The sequence below is a fragment of the Esox lucius genome, chromosome 1, assembly GCF_011004845.1.
Source record: "Esox lucius isolate fEsoLuc1 chromosome 1, fEsoLuc1.pri, whole genome shotgun sequence".
In the NCBI taxonomy this organism is placed as follows: Eukaryota; Metazoa; Chordata; class Actinopteri; order Esociformes; family Esocidae; genus Esox; species Esox lucius.
This window is the reverse complement of record NC_047569.1, coordinates 33,735,875-33,750,818: the sequence shown is the minus strand read 5'-3', so window position 1 is coordinate 33,750,818 and position 14,944 is coordinate 33,735,875. Positions and strand designations below refer to the sequence as shown.

General features: G+C 43.0%; 1 protein-coding gene across 6 annotated transcripts; it reads left to right on the top strand.

The window, feature by feature from the left end:
• Positions 1–1,838: 1,838 nt before the first annotated feature.
• c1h19orf47 (chromosome 1 C19orf47 homolog) lies at positions 1,839–14,149 on the top strand. 6 transcript variants are annotated; one of them, XM_010872380.5, is made up of 10 exons: positions 1,839–1,902; positions 3,099–3,186; positions 3,414–3,528; positions 4,213–4,260; positions 4,489–4,570; positions 7,843–7,965; positions 8,174–8,245; positions 8,541–8,614; positions 8,708–9,130; positions 13,115–14,149. In XM_010872380.5, exons 1-10 carry the CDS (start codon positions 1,848–1,850, stop codon positions 13,241–13,243), a joined length of 1,209 nt encoding a protein of 402 aa, XP_010870682.2. In that variant the 5' UTR covers positions 1,839–1,847; the 3' UTR covers positions 13,244–14,149. The 6 variants fall into 6 exon arrangements, with proteins under 6 accessions (XP_010870682.2, XP_010870691.2, XP_010870674.2 ...); XM_010872389.4 differs by having other exon boundaries at positions 8,174–8,320; positions 13,115–14,148; XM_010872372.4 differs by lacking the exon at positions 13,115–14,149 and adding an exon at positions 11,779–12,534 and having other exon boundaries at positions 8,174–8,320.
• The last annotated feature ends 795 nt before the right edge of the window (positions 14,150–14,944 follow it).

Here is a 14,944-nt window from a genome sequence, read left to right as displayed (position 1 = left end):
TACAAACATTAAGCAGTTCCAGTGGGCTTAGGATAACCAGTACTGGACAATACTGGGTACCGGATCACTGCCTGGTCTGATGAATTTCTAGTTCCTTTTGTGTCAAACTGATGGCAGAGTCAGGATTTGGAGTAAGTGGTACAAGTCAATGGTCCTAGTGGGGTGTTGGTTTGTGACTGTGTCCCAATGGATCTTCTTTGGGATGACATGGAATGGGCTATTCACAGATTGAATGCACTGCCATCCAATTGGTTAATGCCAAGGTGTCAGCCTAGACCAGAATCCTTCTGGAAAGTATCCAATACCTTATGGAGTCTGTACACCCGAAGAATGCAGGCTGTTCTGGGAGCAAGTGGATCTGACTAGGAACTGGATGGATGATGCACTTAATAAACTGTCTACTGATGTGCAGATATCAACAGGCAAAGAAACCTAAAGACCGAATATGCAGAGACAAAGTAAAGCAAAATACAAAATAAATACAGAATATATAGAGACAAAGTAAAGCCAAATGCAAAATAAATACAGTAAAAATAACCACAAAACTCTGATATAACTCACAATATAACAAAAACAAACTCTGTATAAACGAGCAGCTTCCTAAGCCTAAAACACAGCATTGCCCTATTCTCAACCGTTTTGCCAGTGATATATTGAAATCTACCTATTTTCCAGAACTTTCCAGATAGATTTAGTGCTGAGTAAACTTGGAGTAACTTCTAGAACTTTAGAGAAAATAATATAAATAGTAGTACAATCCCAGGCCCTTAAAGCCACCAGTTCAATTTAGTTCCAGCTGCCTACGTGGACACATATGATGAGTATGGCTGTGAGGTCATAGGAGACTTCAAAATGGTGGAATTCCTGATGGGTCTCCTAGGCATTCCTGATGGGTCTCCTAGGCATTCCTGATGGGTCTCCTAGGCATTCCTGATGGGTCTCCAAGGTATTCCTGATGGGTGTCCTAGGCGGTTTAACCAAGTTTCCTTGCTATCTTTGCGTTTGGGTCAGCAGGTAGACCAAGGTGCACTACCACAGGTGAGACTGGCTATAGCGGACCGAGTTCTCTGTGGGGAGGAACAACGTCAAGTGGGAGCCACTGGTGGATCCCCGGAACGTGTGGATGCCACCATTGCACATCAAATTGGGCCTTAAGAAAGAATTTGTCAGAACTCTAGATAAGGAGTTGGCAGCCTTCAAGTACCTTCTAGACTTCTTCCTTAAGCTTAAGCTGAGGCAAAGGTCAAAGCGTCTTTGTCGGAACCACAGATAAAGAAGATCCTGGAGTGCAATGAATTCCCCTAGAAGCTCACTAGTAAGGAGAGAGCAGCTTGGAACAGCTGCTTTCTCCTGGTGAAGAACTATGGCACAATAGGCTGTATGCCCCTCAAATTCCAATGCTCATCTCGATAAATTCAAGAAGAACATGGGTGTTTACTTAGAGGAGACTACACTTGGGGTCTGATTTGTTAAAGTGATTTACAGTATAATAGTAAATCTGAAAAAACGACTCACTTATAAATCTTTTGTAGTCATGTTTGTATTGCTTTAGTATAAATACATGTTAATCTGGATTAATATGTGTTTTGTTCTGACATTATGAGAACAAAAAGACACAAATTCGCCAGTTTTTTCAATGGAAATAAATACATTTTAAAAAATCACTGGTCACAAAAGCAAAGTTTGTGGGGAATAATAGACATTTTCTATACTTTTTGGCATAAGCAATTACGAAATTACGAAGTTACATAGCGTTACTTATGGCAGTGGCGTTAAAGAAAAGAAAGCATATACTGCACTCTTGTGGTAAAGATATGCTATTTCAGACATGGCACGGATATTGCGTCATGAATTCCACCGGATGCAGCTGTTCCTCTGTAAACATGGCGTCCGTAACAACAGGTGAGTAACAATAAAGGGCCCATAAACGTGCAACACCGATTTAAAAGCAATGTAATTATTACCGTATATTATGTTTTAGCAACGAAGAATGTTAGATTCGGTTACCTCAATATTGAGATTCTTTTTTCTTCGGAAAATCTAGCTAGGAAAATGTGGGACGGTCTCAAGTGCCGGCTGGACAAGCTAACGGTAGCTGAATAGCAATGCTAAATGTGGCGTGCCTTACTAATGTTTGTAGATAGGTTGCCAAACGTTCGCCAGCGAAATATTTTTTGTACCACGAACATAAGTAGATATCGCCATACCACTCTTATCGCGACCGGTTGGACAAAGTCACGACGTTGTACATTTGCTAGCTGGCGTTTTCATTGAAAATGCTAACAAATCAACTGACCCACACACAGCACTGAATAACTGCTAACATACTGTTCGACAGTTTAGCTAACCAACTTGTTCAACAACAGCCACTAAAATTGCCAAGTTTCCTTATCACTATAGGCTAGTTGTTATATAAACCCTGATGTTTGTTTTGAGTTACTTTTTCTAATAAGGTTGTTTTATGTGCTGTTTGTCCTGACGGCAGCCAGGGCCCTTCATTTAATTCTGGGACTATTCTTGGCTGCTTGTGCTTTCCTGCTAAACAGTGAACACACATTTTTAAATAATTATATTCCTGGAAAATACATGATTGACATTGGTGCATTATACTGTAAGTACTTTTTACTTGACCGATACACTTTGATGACCATTTAATGTTCTGGTGGATACACTGGCAGTTAAAAATGTGGCTAGCTCATGAGACACCCCAGTGGAATTTCAGTGTCCCAGCAAGATGGTCCATCATGGTTATATAAATAACACCCAGCTGGCCTTTCACAGCAGGTTTCCTTTCAGCATGCTGTCTAGTCAAAAGGATTTACACTTGGCATTGTCAGTTGGATCTCATCCTGGGTGTATGTAGCTTAGTTGGCTTTGCATATTCACTTTAAAGGTCTATAAGTTGTGGTTTTTAAAAAATGTCCTTTTAGAGACAGTGTGTTGATCAAATACGTGCTGCAGGACAGGAATTTGTAATGTAGCAACAAAACAAAAAAAGAAACATTCTTAAACTGTATTAAACGCTGTTCAAATCAAGGTGCATGTTTTTCTATGTGCTTTTTGTTTTGTTTTCCGACCCCATCCCGCTGTTCATTCAGCCACCTCGGAGTGGATCCAGTTCTTCAAGGATGCTGGTATCCCCGCTGGTCTGGCTGTCAACTACGCTGTGTCTTTTGTGGACAACAGGTAATAAAGGCCACGTTTTCTCATTTGCCTGGAAGATTTCACTACCAAGTTTCATTCTGATATTTAAATTTGACTATTGGTATTGGAGTCGCCGTGACTTCAAATAAGATTATGCCCGATTGTCATATCCTTCTATTGGGTGTATGAATAATACACCAATTATATATATATATATATATCTCTCACACACACACACACACACACATATACATGTCTTTTCGTTCTAGGATCCAGAAGAACATGCTGATGGACCTCAGTAAGGAGATCATGATGGACTTGGGCATAACAGTCATCGGTGACATCATCGCCATCCTCAAGCACGCCAAACAGGTCTACAGACAGGTAAGGAAAAGGCTTACGTGGAACAGTGTTTCTCAAACTCAGGTCTCTGGACTGGTCCCAGTCTGTGGTGGAATGGCGGTGGCATATCCCTCATGAACAAGTCGCAGTTGCAATGCCCTTTAGTTCCTAGAATCCTGGTTCCGTGAGTAATCTCTGTCTCCTGTTTAGGGGTTGGCATGCACAGAGTTAGAAATCTGGCTGTAGCGTACAAATGGTTACATTTTAAAGATCCCTTTAATTAGAGGTAGGACTCTTAGGAACAAGTACATGTTTTCCTTTTCGTTTTATGACACACTGAAAGGGGCTGTGGCAGTATCGCCCTGTCTTAATTTCTACTGTTATTTATTTCTATTCATTTCAGTCACTGCACATCAAATTCCCAAATCCTGTATATTTGAATTTGCACGTGTTTGACTAATTTAGGTGTGTTGATTGAGTTTATAGCTGGAGCCAAAGGCCACATTCATAATGGTTTCTGATACATCCAATGTGTCTTAATAACGAGAATGAAATTGCTTGATGGGCGATGTTATTTATATCCTAACACATTTCACTGTGTTTTGAATTAAAAACCTCTATGGTCAATAATTTTTAGAGCATTACCCCAGCGGAAGAAGGCCTTGTATTGCCTGTCCTTGGCACCGAAATGTATGAGAGGCTTATGTAGAGCATTCTCTTATTTAGAGCGACTGGGAATGCCTTGAAGATCGACGGTCTTATCGCGATCCACAGGTTGGTGAGCACTGGTCCAGAGAAATGATGGGCTGAAAGATGCCATCACATCCTGTTGCATTACCACATCCACAGAGCTCTCAACACATCATCAGAGCGCCTTTTCCAATGTAGCAACACCACTAATGATGAGATGTAGTGCTTGGCCAAAAGACATGCTTATTTTAATATAGTTCTGATAGCAGTTACTCCAGTCCTGTCCCCCCCCCCTTTTTACTCCCTTTCCAGGACATGTGCAAAATGGCCACGCAGGCTATAACCTCAGGACAGTCCAACATTCAGACGGAACTTCGAAGAACTGCCCACACCCGTGAGTATTTCAGTGAAAATGTGGAACCGTTATGAAATTCACAGAAGTGATTTGCATTTTATGTAGGGCTTTCCCAAAGTACTCAAAAAAAAAAAATCCACATTTCCATGTTTGCACCTTTGGCCTTTTTTCATTTGTGGATTTAAAAAGCTTAGCGTGTACTTTTACATTGTAGACTTTTAGCTGACGTTGTTATCCAGTGTGAGGTACATTGATTGGAATAACTTAGTACAGGGCTGTTCAACTCTTGCCCTACGAGGTTCCGGAGCCGGCTGGTTTTCTGTTCTACTTCAGCGTTAATGTCACCCACCTGGTGCCCCACGTCTAAGTAGGTTCCCGATTAGTGTGGCAGTGAAAACATGTAATGGAACTGGCATCGAGTTCCTGAGTTAAATACCCCTGCTTTAGTACTAAACTATTACTGCAATATATTGCTATAAAAACGATGGTTACAGTGGATGGGATGGATGAGCCATAATTCAGTCTGGGGTTGATTATGTGACAATGATGATGAATGGCCAGATTGGACATGTGGACACCGCTGTTGTTGGTAGTGCCCTGGGATCTTTAGTCGGGACACAAGTTAGAATGCTTGTTTAAAGTCCCGACTGAACATCTAAATATCGAATGTTAATATATTACTGAAATCACCTAAATAAGAGCCGGACAGCCGCTGCAGTCAAGTCAACTCTGGGTCTGTGCCAAAGAGAAATCAATGCCACCGCAGCAGAAAGAAGAAAGTCACCTCCTAAAGATGCTGAGTAAACAAAATGTTATGCCCAAATATGAAAACTGTTAGACTAACACGATTGCTTTTTCGAAAAAAAGAAATGGATATCAAAATTGACATTTATCAGAATTCTTATGAATGAAATCTGTTTTAACTCATTTCGACCCTGTTTCCAAAAATTTTGGGATGCTGCGTAAAATGTAAATAAAAACAGAATGTGCAAATAATTTAAACCCTATATTCAATAGAAAATAGTACAAAGACAACATATCAAATGTTGAAATTGAGACATTTTATTGTTTCTTAATATATATGCCCACTTTGAATTAGAGGTCAGAAATGCCTTTCAAATTTGGGGCCGAGCCAACAAAAGACTGGGAAAAATTGTGTAATGCTAAAAAAATGAAACCTGTGAGTCACATAACTAATTTGGTAAATTGGCAACAGGTCAGTAACAAGATTGGGTATTAAAATATCCTTCCAGAGAGGATGGGTCTGTCAGAAGTGAGGATAGGGGTGTTCACTCTGTGAAAGACTGTGCAAATAGTGCAACAATTTATGAATATTTTTTCTCCGCGTTAAATTGCAAGGAGTTTGGGGACCTTATCTACGGTACATAATATTATATCGGGAGAAATCTCTGTATGCAAGGGACAATGCCGAAAATCAATATTGGATGGCTATGATCTTTGGGCCGGCCAAGGATCTGTGATGGTATGGGGGTGAATTAGTGCACATGGCATAGGTGACTTGCCCATCTGTGGAGGTACCAGTAATGCTGAACAATATACACCAATCACCAATAACATTATGACCACCTGCCTAATATTGTGTACGTCCCCTTTATGCTGCCAAAACAGCCCTGACCCGTCGAGGCACGGACTCCACCAGCCTTCATTGCCCCCGTGCATCAATGACCCTTGGCCGCCCATGACCCTGTCGGTTCACTGCTTTTCATTCCTTCGACCACTTTTGATTGGTCCTGACCAGTACAGACCGGGGACACTCCACAAGGGCTTTAGTTCTGGAGATGCTCTGACCCAGTCATCTAGCCATCACAGTTTGGCCTTTGTCAAAGTCCCTCAGATCTTTACGGTTGCCCATTTTTCCTGCTTCTAAACACATTAACTTTGAGGACAGAATGTTCACTTGCTGCCTAATATATCCCACCCACTGACAGGTGCCATGATAACGAGATGACCAGTGTTATTCACTGGACCTGTCAGTGGTCATAATATTATGGCTGATCGGTGTATACAGGTTTTGGAGCAACATATGCTGCCATCCAGACAACATATTTTTCAGGGATGGCCTTACTTATTTCAGCAAGACAATGTTAAACCACATTCTGCACATATTACCGCCTCATGGCTCCGTAGTAAAAGAGTCCAGGTGCTAAACTGGCCTGCCTGGTGTCCAGACCTGTCACCCATTGAAATCGTTTGGCACATTATGAAATGAAAATACCACAAAGGAGACCCTGAACTGTTGAGCAGCTGAAATCCTGTATCAACCAAGAATGGGAATGTCTTCCTTTCAAAACTACAGCAACTGGTCTCCTCAGTTCCCAAACACGTACAGAGTATTGTTAAAAGAAGAGGTGATGCAACAGTGGTAAACATGCCCATGTCCCAACTGTTTTAAATGTGTTGCTGGCATCAAATTCAAAATAGGTATGTATTTTTCCAAAAACAATAATTTCTCATTTTCAACATTTGCTATGTTGTCTTTGTATTATCCAATTAAATATAGAGAAATGATATGCACATTATTGCTTTCTGTTTTATTAGCATTTTAGGCCGCGTCTACTTTTTTTGGTAACAGGGTTGTACTTTAAGTAAAAAAAATAAAAAATCTGAATGAGGTGACATGTAAAATCTATATCATCCATCACCATGGGGAAAAGCGAAGAACACACATGAAAAGAGGAATCCTTGTTGACTGACCAGAAAATGTGTTCATAAAAATGTTCAATGCTTACAGAAATCATTTAGTATGTCTGAACCAGTGGAACAGTGGTCAAGTTCCCAGAAGTGGACCCCATTACTACTTGTCCCCACGTGCAGTGAAGAAGATACTGGGAGTTAAAGAATCCAAGGACCACAGTTCCAGAACTTATTTGCATTATGTGGTCTCCAAACCTGCAAATAGACCCCACTTGGTGCTATGGTCAGATGAAATGGGAATCTTTGATTTAAAAAAACAAAACAAATCTATCTTTGAGCTATTTGGTTTTCAGTGGAGCTGGAGCCAAACACCTGGTTGAATTTGCAAGGATTCTATCACTTGGGCACAAGTCCATGAAAACGACGACCCCCAAGTTGAGATCCATTTTCTTGTTTGTTCTGTTGCCTTATTTGATTCCCGTTTAATGTGGTTTGAGTTGTAGAGATCAGTCTGTAAGCTCAGATTTTCACGGCTCTGGACAGAGGATTTGTCTAAGATCCCTAAAACGTTGTCCGGTTCAGCCCGGATGACCGCTAGGGAGAAGCAGCACTCACTTGAGTAATGCAGTCATTCTCATCCTCCTGGTTCCCTGCAGCGGCCACCCGTATGATTGCCAACGCCTTGAGTTGTGACTCACCGCCAAGTACCCCTGCCCATCGCCCTGACAACAGACTCTCAGTGACCGTGTCCAACAAACAGGCCAAGATTGGCAAAGCAGGTAGCTACCCCTCGTTTCACCCCGGTCTGGCCTTTGCCCGGCCTTTTCTCACCATCTAGTCTCCGTTCCACAGCATTGGAAGACATTTATTCTCTGCCCGTTTCACACCTTTTCACCCTGTCTCCCCACTCCTTCACTGTCCCTCCCTCCCCCATCTCTCCCTCCCTCCCCCGTCTCCCCCTCCCTCGCCCTTCTTTCCGTCTCCTAGTGCTGAGCCGGCCTGCTGACGAGGGTAACGGCGTGCCGGTGAAGCGGCGGCGTGTGACGGCGGAGATGGAAGGCAAGTACATCATCAACATGCCCAAAGGCACCACGGCGCGCACCGCTCGAATCCTGGCCCAGCAGGCCAAGAAAGGTAGGGCCTCACCAGTTGGCCTGGGGGGAACCACGGACACCAGCCACACAACCCCTTTACTGGTCCTCCCACTAATATCACGGAGCGACTCACCTCAAGGAACGGGTCCGGCTTGAGATGTCGTTCCCGACCCCGCCCTCTGCATACCCCCATTTAATGTTTTATAATGTGTTGTTATACTATTTGTCTTAGTAACTGTGTGTGTCTCTCCTGTGAAAAGGGAACAAGCGGATGTCTGTGTTTGAGCGCCTGGGGGCGGAGTCCAAGGCCGACACGACCACGGGCGTCAGCAAGGTCAGCCCTGTCGTTCCAACCCTGTCATTACGGTCCGTGTGTCTCCGTCGGGTGTGTCCCGGTGCCCTGTTCTCACGGTGCGTTTGTGTCCAGGCCACAGGTGTGTTCAGCCGCCTGGGCCAGGCCGACGAGGCAGAAGAGGGAGCGGCAGGAGGGGAGGATTTAGAGGGAGCGGAGGAGGTGGAGGAGGAGGAAGAGGAGGACAGTGATGGAGAGGGTTCGGTCCTACAGTACGCTGGTGTCCTCAAGCAGCTCCCGCCACCCCAAAAGAAGGAGCCTGTAGCCCCCAAGTCGGCCCCCATCACCCTCCGGCGCCTGGGGGCGAAATTCAAACTCCTTCCCACCGACTCCCCCACCTCCTCTTCCTCCCCTGATCGTCTTCCGCCTGTCAAGCTTAGCGTGCTTCAGAGGCTGGGCAAGCCCCCGGCGGCCCCGCTGCCTGCCGACACCCAGGACAGCCGAGTGACCAGCACTAGAAATAAAGCTCGGCCCGGCCCGGCTCTGGCCAGCCCCAAGGTCAGCAGCAGCACCGGGGTTGGTGGAGGGGAGGGTTTTGGGGCCCAGATGGACGTAGGCTCGGTCAGTGTCTTTAAGAGGCTGGGTAGCAAGAGGTCCTAACGCATTTCGGGGCTACGTCTGGATCGACAGCTTTTTTTATGTTCTATTGTGTGCATCCATCCCCTCTACCTACTGGCGTCGTGAAATCCTCTGAGGTATTTTTGTGTGTTTCTTGAACCGTTCTTCTCACTTATTTCGTCATATCTGATTCGGTGTTAAGGTATCATCTCCGCAACTCCCAGCAGACTCTGTGCAGTTGATGTGGAGATGTGTTTTCCGAAGCGCGTCCGTGCTGCCCTGCTTGTCGTCACGCTGCTCCCTCAAGCAGAATGTCTGTACTGTAACCACTTTGTGCATCGCAGGGAGCTCATTTTCTGGTCTTTCACCTAGATTAAGCTCACAGGCTCCCAAACGGCCCCAAGAATTCTCTAGGCCCCGACGAGGCAATGCGAGCCTATTTAATTATTAACCTCCGGACCCCAGACAGTGCTTGCCAATTGCAAAGCCCTCTGCTGGCCCCCTGGTTTCCGTTGTGACTTTATATCAAACCTCGGCCTTTATAGAGGTTAGGGACGGCCGCTGCAATGGGCCTGGTTGAATACATATGCTTGGATATGTTGCGTCTCGGTTTTATGTTTTGAAGGATGCGTTTAGTCAGCTGCTAACCTCTCCTCCAGGCTAGTACAAGCAGGGTGTATGAGCCTGGGATATCAAGGATTCAATGTTGTGAAGTGGAAAGAACCATAGAATTAAAAGCATGTCATCCCCCAAACATGTTTTACCACATTGAATTTTGTGGTATCCAGTCCATAGTTATGCCCTACGGGTTCGCTGGAGTCCGAGATTTGGCCACGCAACTTCCAGAAGAATGCCTCCCAATCCACGCTGTTTCCTATCATGCTGCTCGCTTAATCAGGATGTCAGTGCTGTCCTTCCATGTGACCTCAGCCTGGTGTCCCTGAAAACGCAGCTTTTCGCCCAGTGATGATAAATACTGGGCCACAAGTAGTCTCTAGGGCGTTACGACACGACAAAACCTCAGGCAGCTGACCCTCCCGCCTTCCCGGATGGAAGTGGGACTCTTGGGCGCGTCCTGGGATCAAAGCCAGGCCTTAACGACGCCTCTGCCCCGTCATGCAGTGCCTTAGAGCGTTGCGCCACTCGGGGGTCCAGGAAGGCACGGGGGAGACGCTGAAGCCAGTGCCAAAAGTGGCATTCTGACCCATAGTTCTGCTAAAGAAGTCCAACTCGGTTTGTCCACTAGACTGTTGTAAATGTACTCGTCCATGCAGACTCGTGGTGGGCTTTGTTCAAACTGTTTTACGCCACGCTACTGCACCTCAAAGGAGAGGAAACCCTCTCTGCTAGTCTCCAGCTATTTTCTTTTATTACATTTTTTTATGTTACCAACCCAGCCACCTTCACAGGGGCCTGACCTGTGGTGTAGTGGAGGGTTTTAGCATGTTAAAATCTTTACCGTGCTCTGGAAGGCTAGCCACTGAGACGTTGATCATATCCAAGCAAGAAAACCACATTTAGGCAAGTAGGGTTTTTCAAAATTGAAGGGATGGTTGGAATGCAGGATGTAATGGATTTTAATGGCTGTATAACCTCAGCACTAGCGTGCCAGCTGCTGGGCTGGCCTGGGCCTGCTTTACTGAGAACACTCCCCTGGAGACCATATCGCTGTGACTGAACCTAGACTGAACTGAACAGCTACAGGGTGAACGGCACATCAAGCAACCTCTCAACCCACAAACAAGAACCTCATCACCTTAGTTTCTGTTAACTGTAGAGACATTGAAATGCATATTGAAGTGAATGCACCTCCACCACATTGATCCTCTGGTTGTGTACAACCATCTGCTTGAAAGCCACAAGATTCTGACTTCTATTCATAGAATAGGAAGTTACCCGTTCTTGACCTGGATGTAGATGTTGTGTGGGTTTTCCCCTGTAGCTTATTTAATATGTTACAGGAAGAAATCTAATTATCTGCCATAAAATAGCATGTTACAAGAGGTGGTATATAATGTCCCCTTAATAATGATACAGTACCTTGGTGGTGTCACCCAACTCCATGTCATTTTAGCATTTTTTTTTTTATTGAACTTAAGTATGGAACTTTGCTAGACTGTATATAGTTTAAAATAATGAAAGGAACAAGCAGCGTTTGAGGTGTTGGTGTTCTTCAAATGTAATGGAACCAGGCTCCATGCCTTCAATGAGTGATCTTGAAGATAAAAAAAATAATAATAAGAAAATGTTGGAAAGGTGCTCTTGCTTTATTTATTTTACACTCCCTCTTTTTCTGAATACTTCAAGCGCCAGGCCCTCGTGTTTTTATCCTACTTGCTGTTTGGGCCACACTGTTTTAATTAGATATCTTGTCTCTGCAAGTCTGAATGCATTGTCAATATTTTGCATCCAGGGGAAACAACATTGAGCTGATCATTTATCAATAACTCTGTTTAGCTGCTACTTATCTCCCGAACAGATTATCTATTGATGAGTTCAGTGAGATGTTTGTTTGCATTGGGAGTGTTGTATTTGCTTTATTGACTCATCCTGCATTTATTTCCTCTGCCCAATCCATTTCACCACAGATTGTTGCAAACGCCCATCCTAGACGTCGTTTGTGCTGACCGCAGTTGTCTTTACCAATGCAGAATATCAGAGTTGGTAACATGCCGACTTTGGCCCAGCCCATATGTTCCCTGGGACAATCTAAGCAATTGAAGTGTTTGCATTCTAATGTATTAAAGTCGAGTCACGCTTGTGTGGTGATTTGATTGTCTGGCCCCAGTTTCCCAGGTAAGGAGGTGTCTGCACTGGGTGTAAAGTAAATAATGGCGTTCTTGAAATGAGAAATGACCTGTCACAAGAACACATGAAAAACGTCGAGAGGGATGCCCTACACTTCGTCCAGCGATCTACTCCGCGTGGTCTTGTCCGAGTAGAGATTTGTATTAAAAACAATCTCTTTTGAAGTGGAAACAACCAATTATCCTCTGAGTGGATTCATGCACCTGTTTCCCAAAATATGAAATACATTTTCACCCAGGGCAAACCACTACTACAGGGAGGCCCAGGGCAGACAATTATACTGCCTTGTTGGATTTAGAATGCCTTCTATTCGCTAAATACCTAGAAGTTTACCAGGTGTAGGCTAATGTTCTGCTAGTGGAAGATACCCTATGGACAAAACAAACAATATATGCAAAGTTAACTCATTTATGTGTTAAAGTGGTGAGCTTAGAATATAGTGCCATATGATCGATGTGTGTTTATAAATATGTATTTATTCACACAGTACAGTTCATAAGTGTTTGGACAGCGACACTGTAAACCCGAGTTATCATTTATCAATGTTGCGTAGAAACTCCTTAACTTGGAATTTAGAAAGGTTTTACACGTAAACAATTGCACACTGGTAGATTATATCAGTCGTTCTTAGCCTCGGCGCGGTTGCACGAACTTGCTTATATGCATTACCAAACGCCCACAATTAATCAAAATCTAATTATTTTTCAGAAAATGTAATTTACACATTTCAAAAATAGATTTCCCATATAAACTATTTTACATTTCAGCAGCATTCATATTGAAGCGTTCTAATTGATAAATCCCACACCGCGAAGGAATGAGAGCATGCATGGGCATGGATTTGGCCTTAAGCATTCTTGATGAATGATCCCCTGGACCTTAGATTCGAAAGTATTATTTACGATAGGGTTAATGTGCATTTAGCTTTAATTCTATCTGCATCTGATAAACCGTTAAAAAATAACAGCACGTTTTAAACGTACTTCCTCCATTTAAGTGTTCCAAAAGTGTACAAATGGGTTCGTGGCTGTCTCATTAGCTACGTATGTTTGCATTAGTGGATTAAGAAAAAAACATGTCAATGTATAGCCCTGATTCTAGGCTTTGTGTTTGCAGTGGTGTCTGGCAACGAGAAAACCAAAGTTTCAATGCAGTCAAGATGGCCATCATGATACAAATGAATCAGAATACATCGGAAACCGCCAACACATTAGGTGTGACAGAATCTGCTGTTTTCTACATTAACAAGAAGATAGAAAGCAATGCTTAGCTCAGCAGTGGTTAACGACCTGCTACGCTAAGGAAGTGATCTACATTGGAAGATGAATGATAACCATAGAGGAGAAAAAGTGTTGGGCTGTTCAGGACCTCTCCAGGAGGTAGGTGTGGGTGTGTCTACCGTTCCCCGAAGACTTCTCTGACCAAACTACAGAAGTTAGGACAACTAAGTACAAAAACTGAGCACAGTTGGATCAATAATGAGGAACTGGGAGCTGCACAAGTTAGCCTCAAAAACAGGATGGTTTAAAAATATATATAATACTAAAAAGCCTGCTGTTTTATAAAAAGCTAACGTGATCTGATAGGACGTTATTAATATGTACCAGAGTCTTGGCAAGATGAAAGTGTTGAGGAAACAAGAACAGCATACTTATCTGACATTTTTGTCTGCCACTTAAATTGGCTCACCTGTCTTCATTAATGATGTTACCTTTGATAGCTGCTGAAGACAGAATTCTGACGTGTACAGAAACATCTAGAATGGTCACTTCGCCATGTAGAAGGTAAATGTCCCAAACATACTACTAAAGCAGTCAATGGGGTTTTCAGGGCCAAAAATTGGAATGTTAATCACTTGACCTTATCCAATTGACCATGCATTTAACATGTTGAAGACAAAACCGTAGGAAAAACACTCTAGTACAGACCTAGCAGAGCATCACCAGGGAAGACACTCAGCATCTGTTAATGTCTATGGGTTCCCAACTCCAAGCAGCCATCGAATGCAAAATTATTTACAATCAAGTATTATAGATGTTGATTTTATTTAAGATGATGGGAATTTGTCCAACTACTTTTTGTCTCCAAAATTGGTGGGACTATGTATAAAATGTGTTGTTTTTCTTACTCTGTCTATGTATGTAAATACTTTAAAATTAAAGCTGACAGTCTGCTCTTTAACCTCATAGTCGGTGTTTCATTTCAAATCCAATGAGATTGAGCACAGAACCCGAACAATGCATCTTCACTGTACACTCCAGAGTAGATGTACATAAACAGTGACTAACATATGTATTTAAATCCCTAACCTTTTGTCAAATTGTACTGAGTTACAAATGGTAAGTTAGAATATTGTTCTGTTTGATATTTTATTTTTAAACACTGACACTCAATATCCATCTTTGCGTAGTTATAATAGGAAAATGTTTAAACTGAAATATGTTTGCTTGTATAAGTATTTAACCCATGTGCGGTAAAAGCTTTCAGTTTACACAGATGAAAGGAATTACCCTAACAAGGACACAAATACCTTATCATTGGCCTCCAACTGTGAACAATTTAAGTTGCGTTGACATTTTCTGATAATAACATCTAAGTGTTCGTATATCCCAGTGAGCACAGTTGGATCAGTAATAAGGAACTGAGCTGCATCGCACCACCCATGTGTTGGCGTCTCTCAGAAGTCAACACTCAAACAAACAGGAGACATCTGAGAGAACCCACAGAGAAGTAGAAAAAGGTTTTAATGGTCGGATGAGATCAAGATAGAGCTTTGGGCCAAAACTCACAATAGCCTTTTGTAGCACACAATGTTGGGGAGTAACGGATATAATAAAATAAACAGTAACTGTAATCCGTTACGTTACCAACAAATTTTTTTTAATGTGATTACAGATATTTGAAAAATAATAGGTGCGTGAAATAATTATGACACGTTGTATGTTT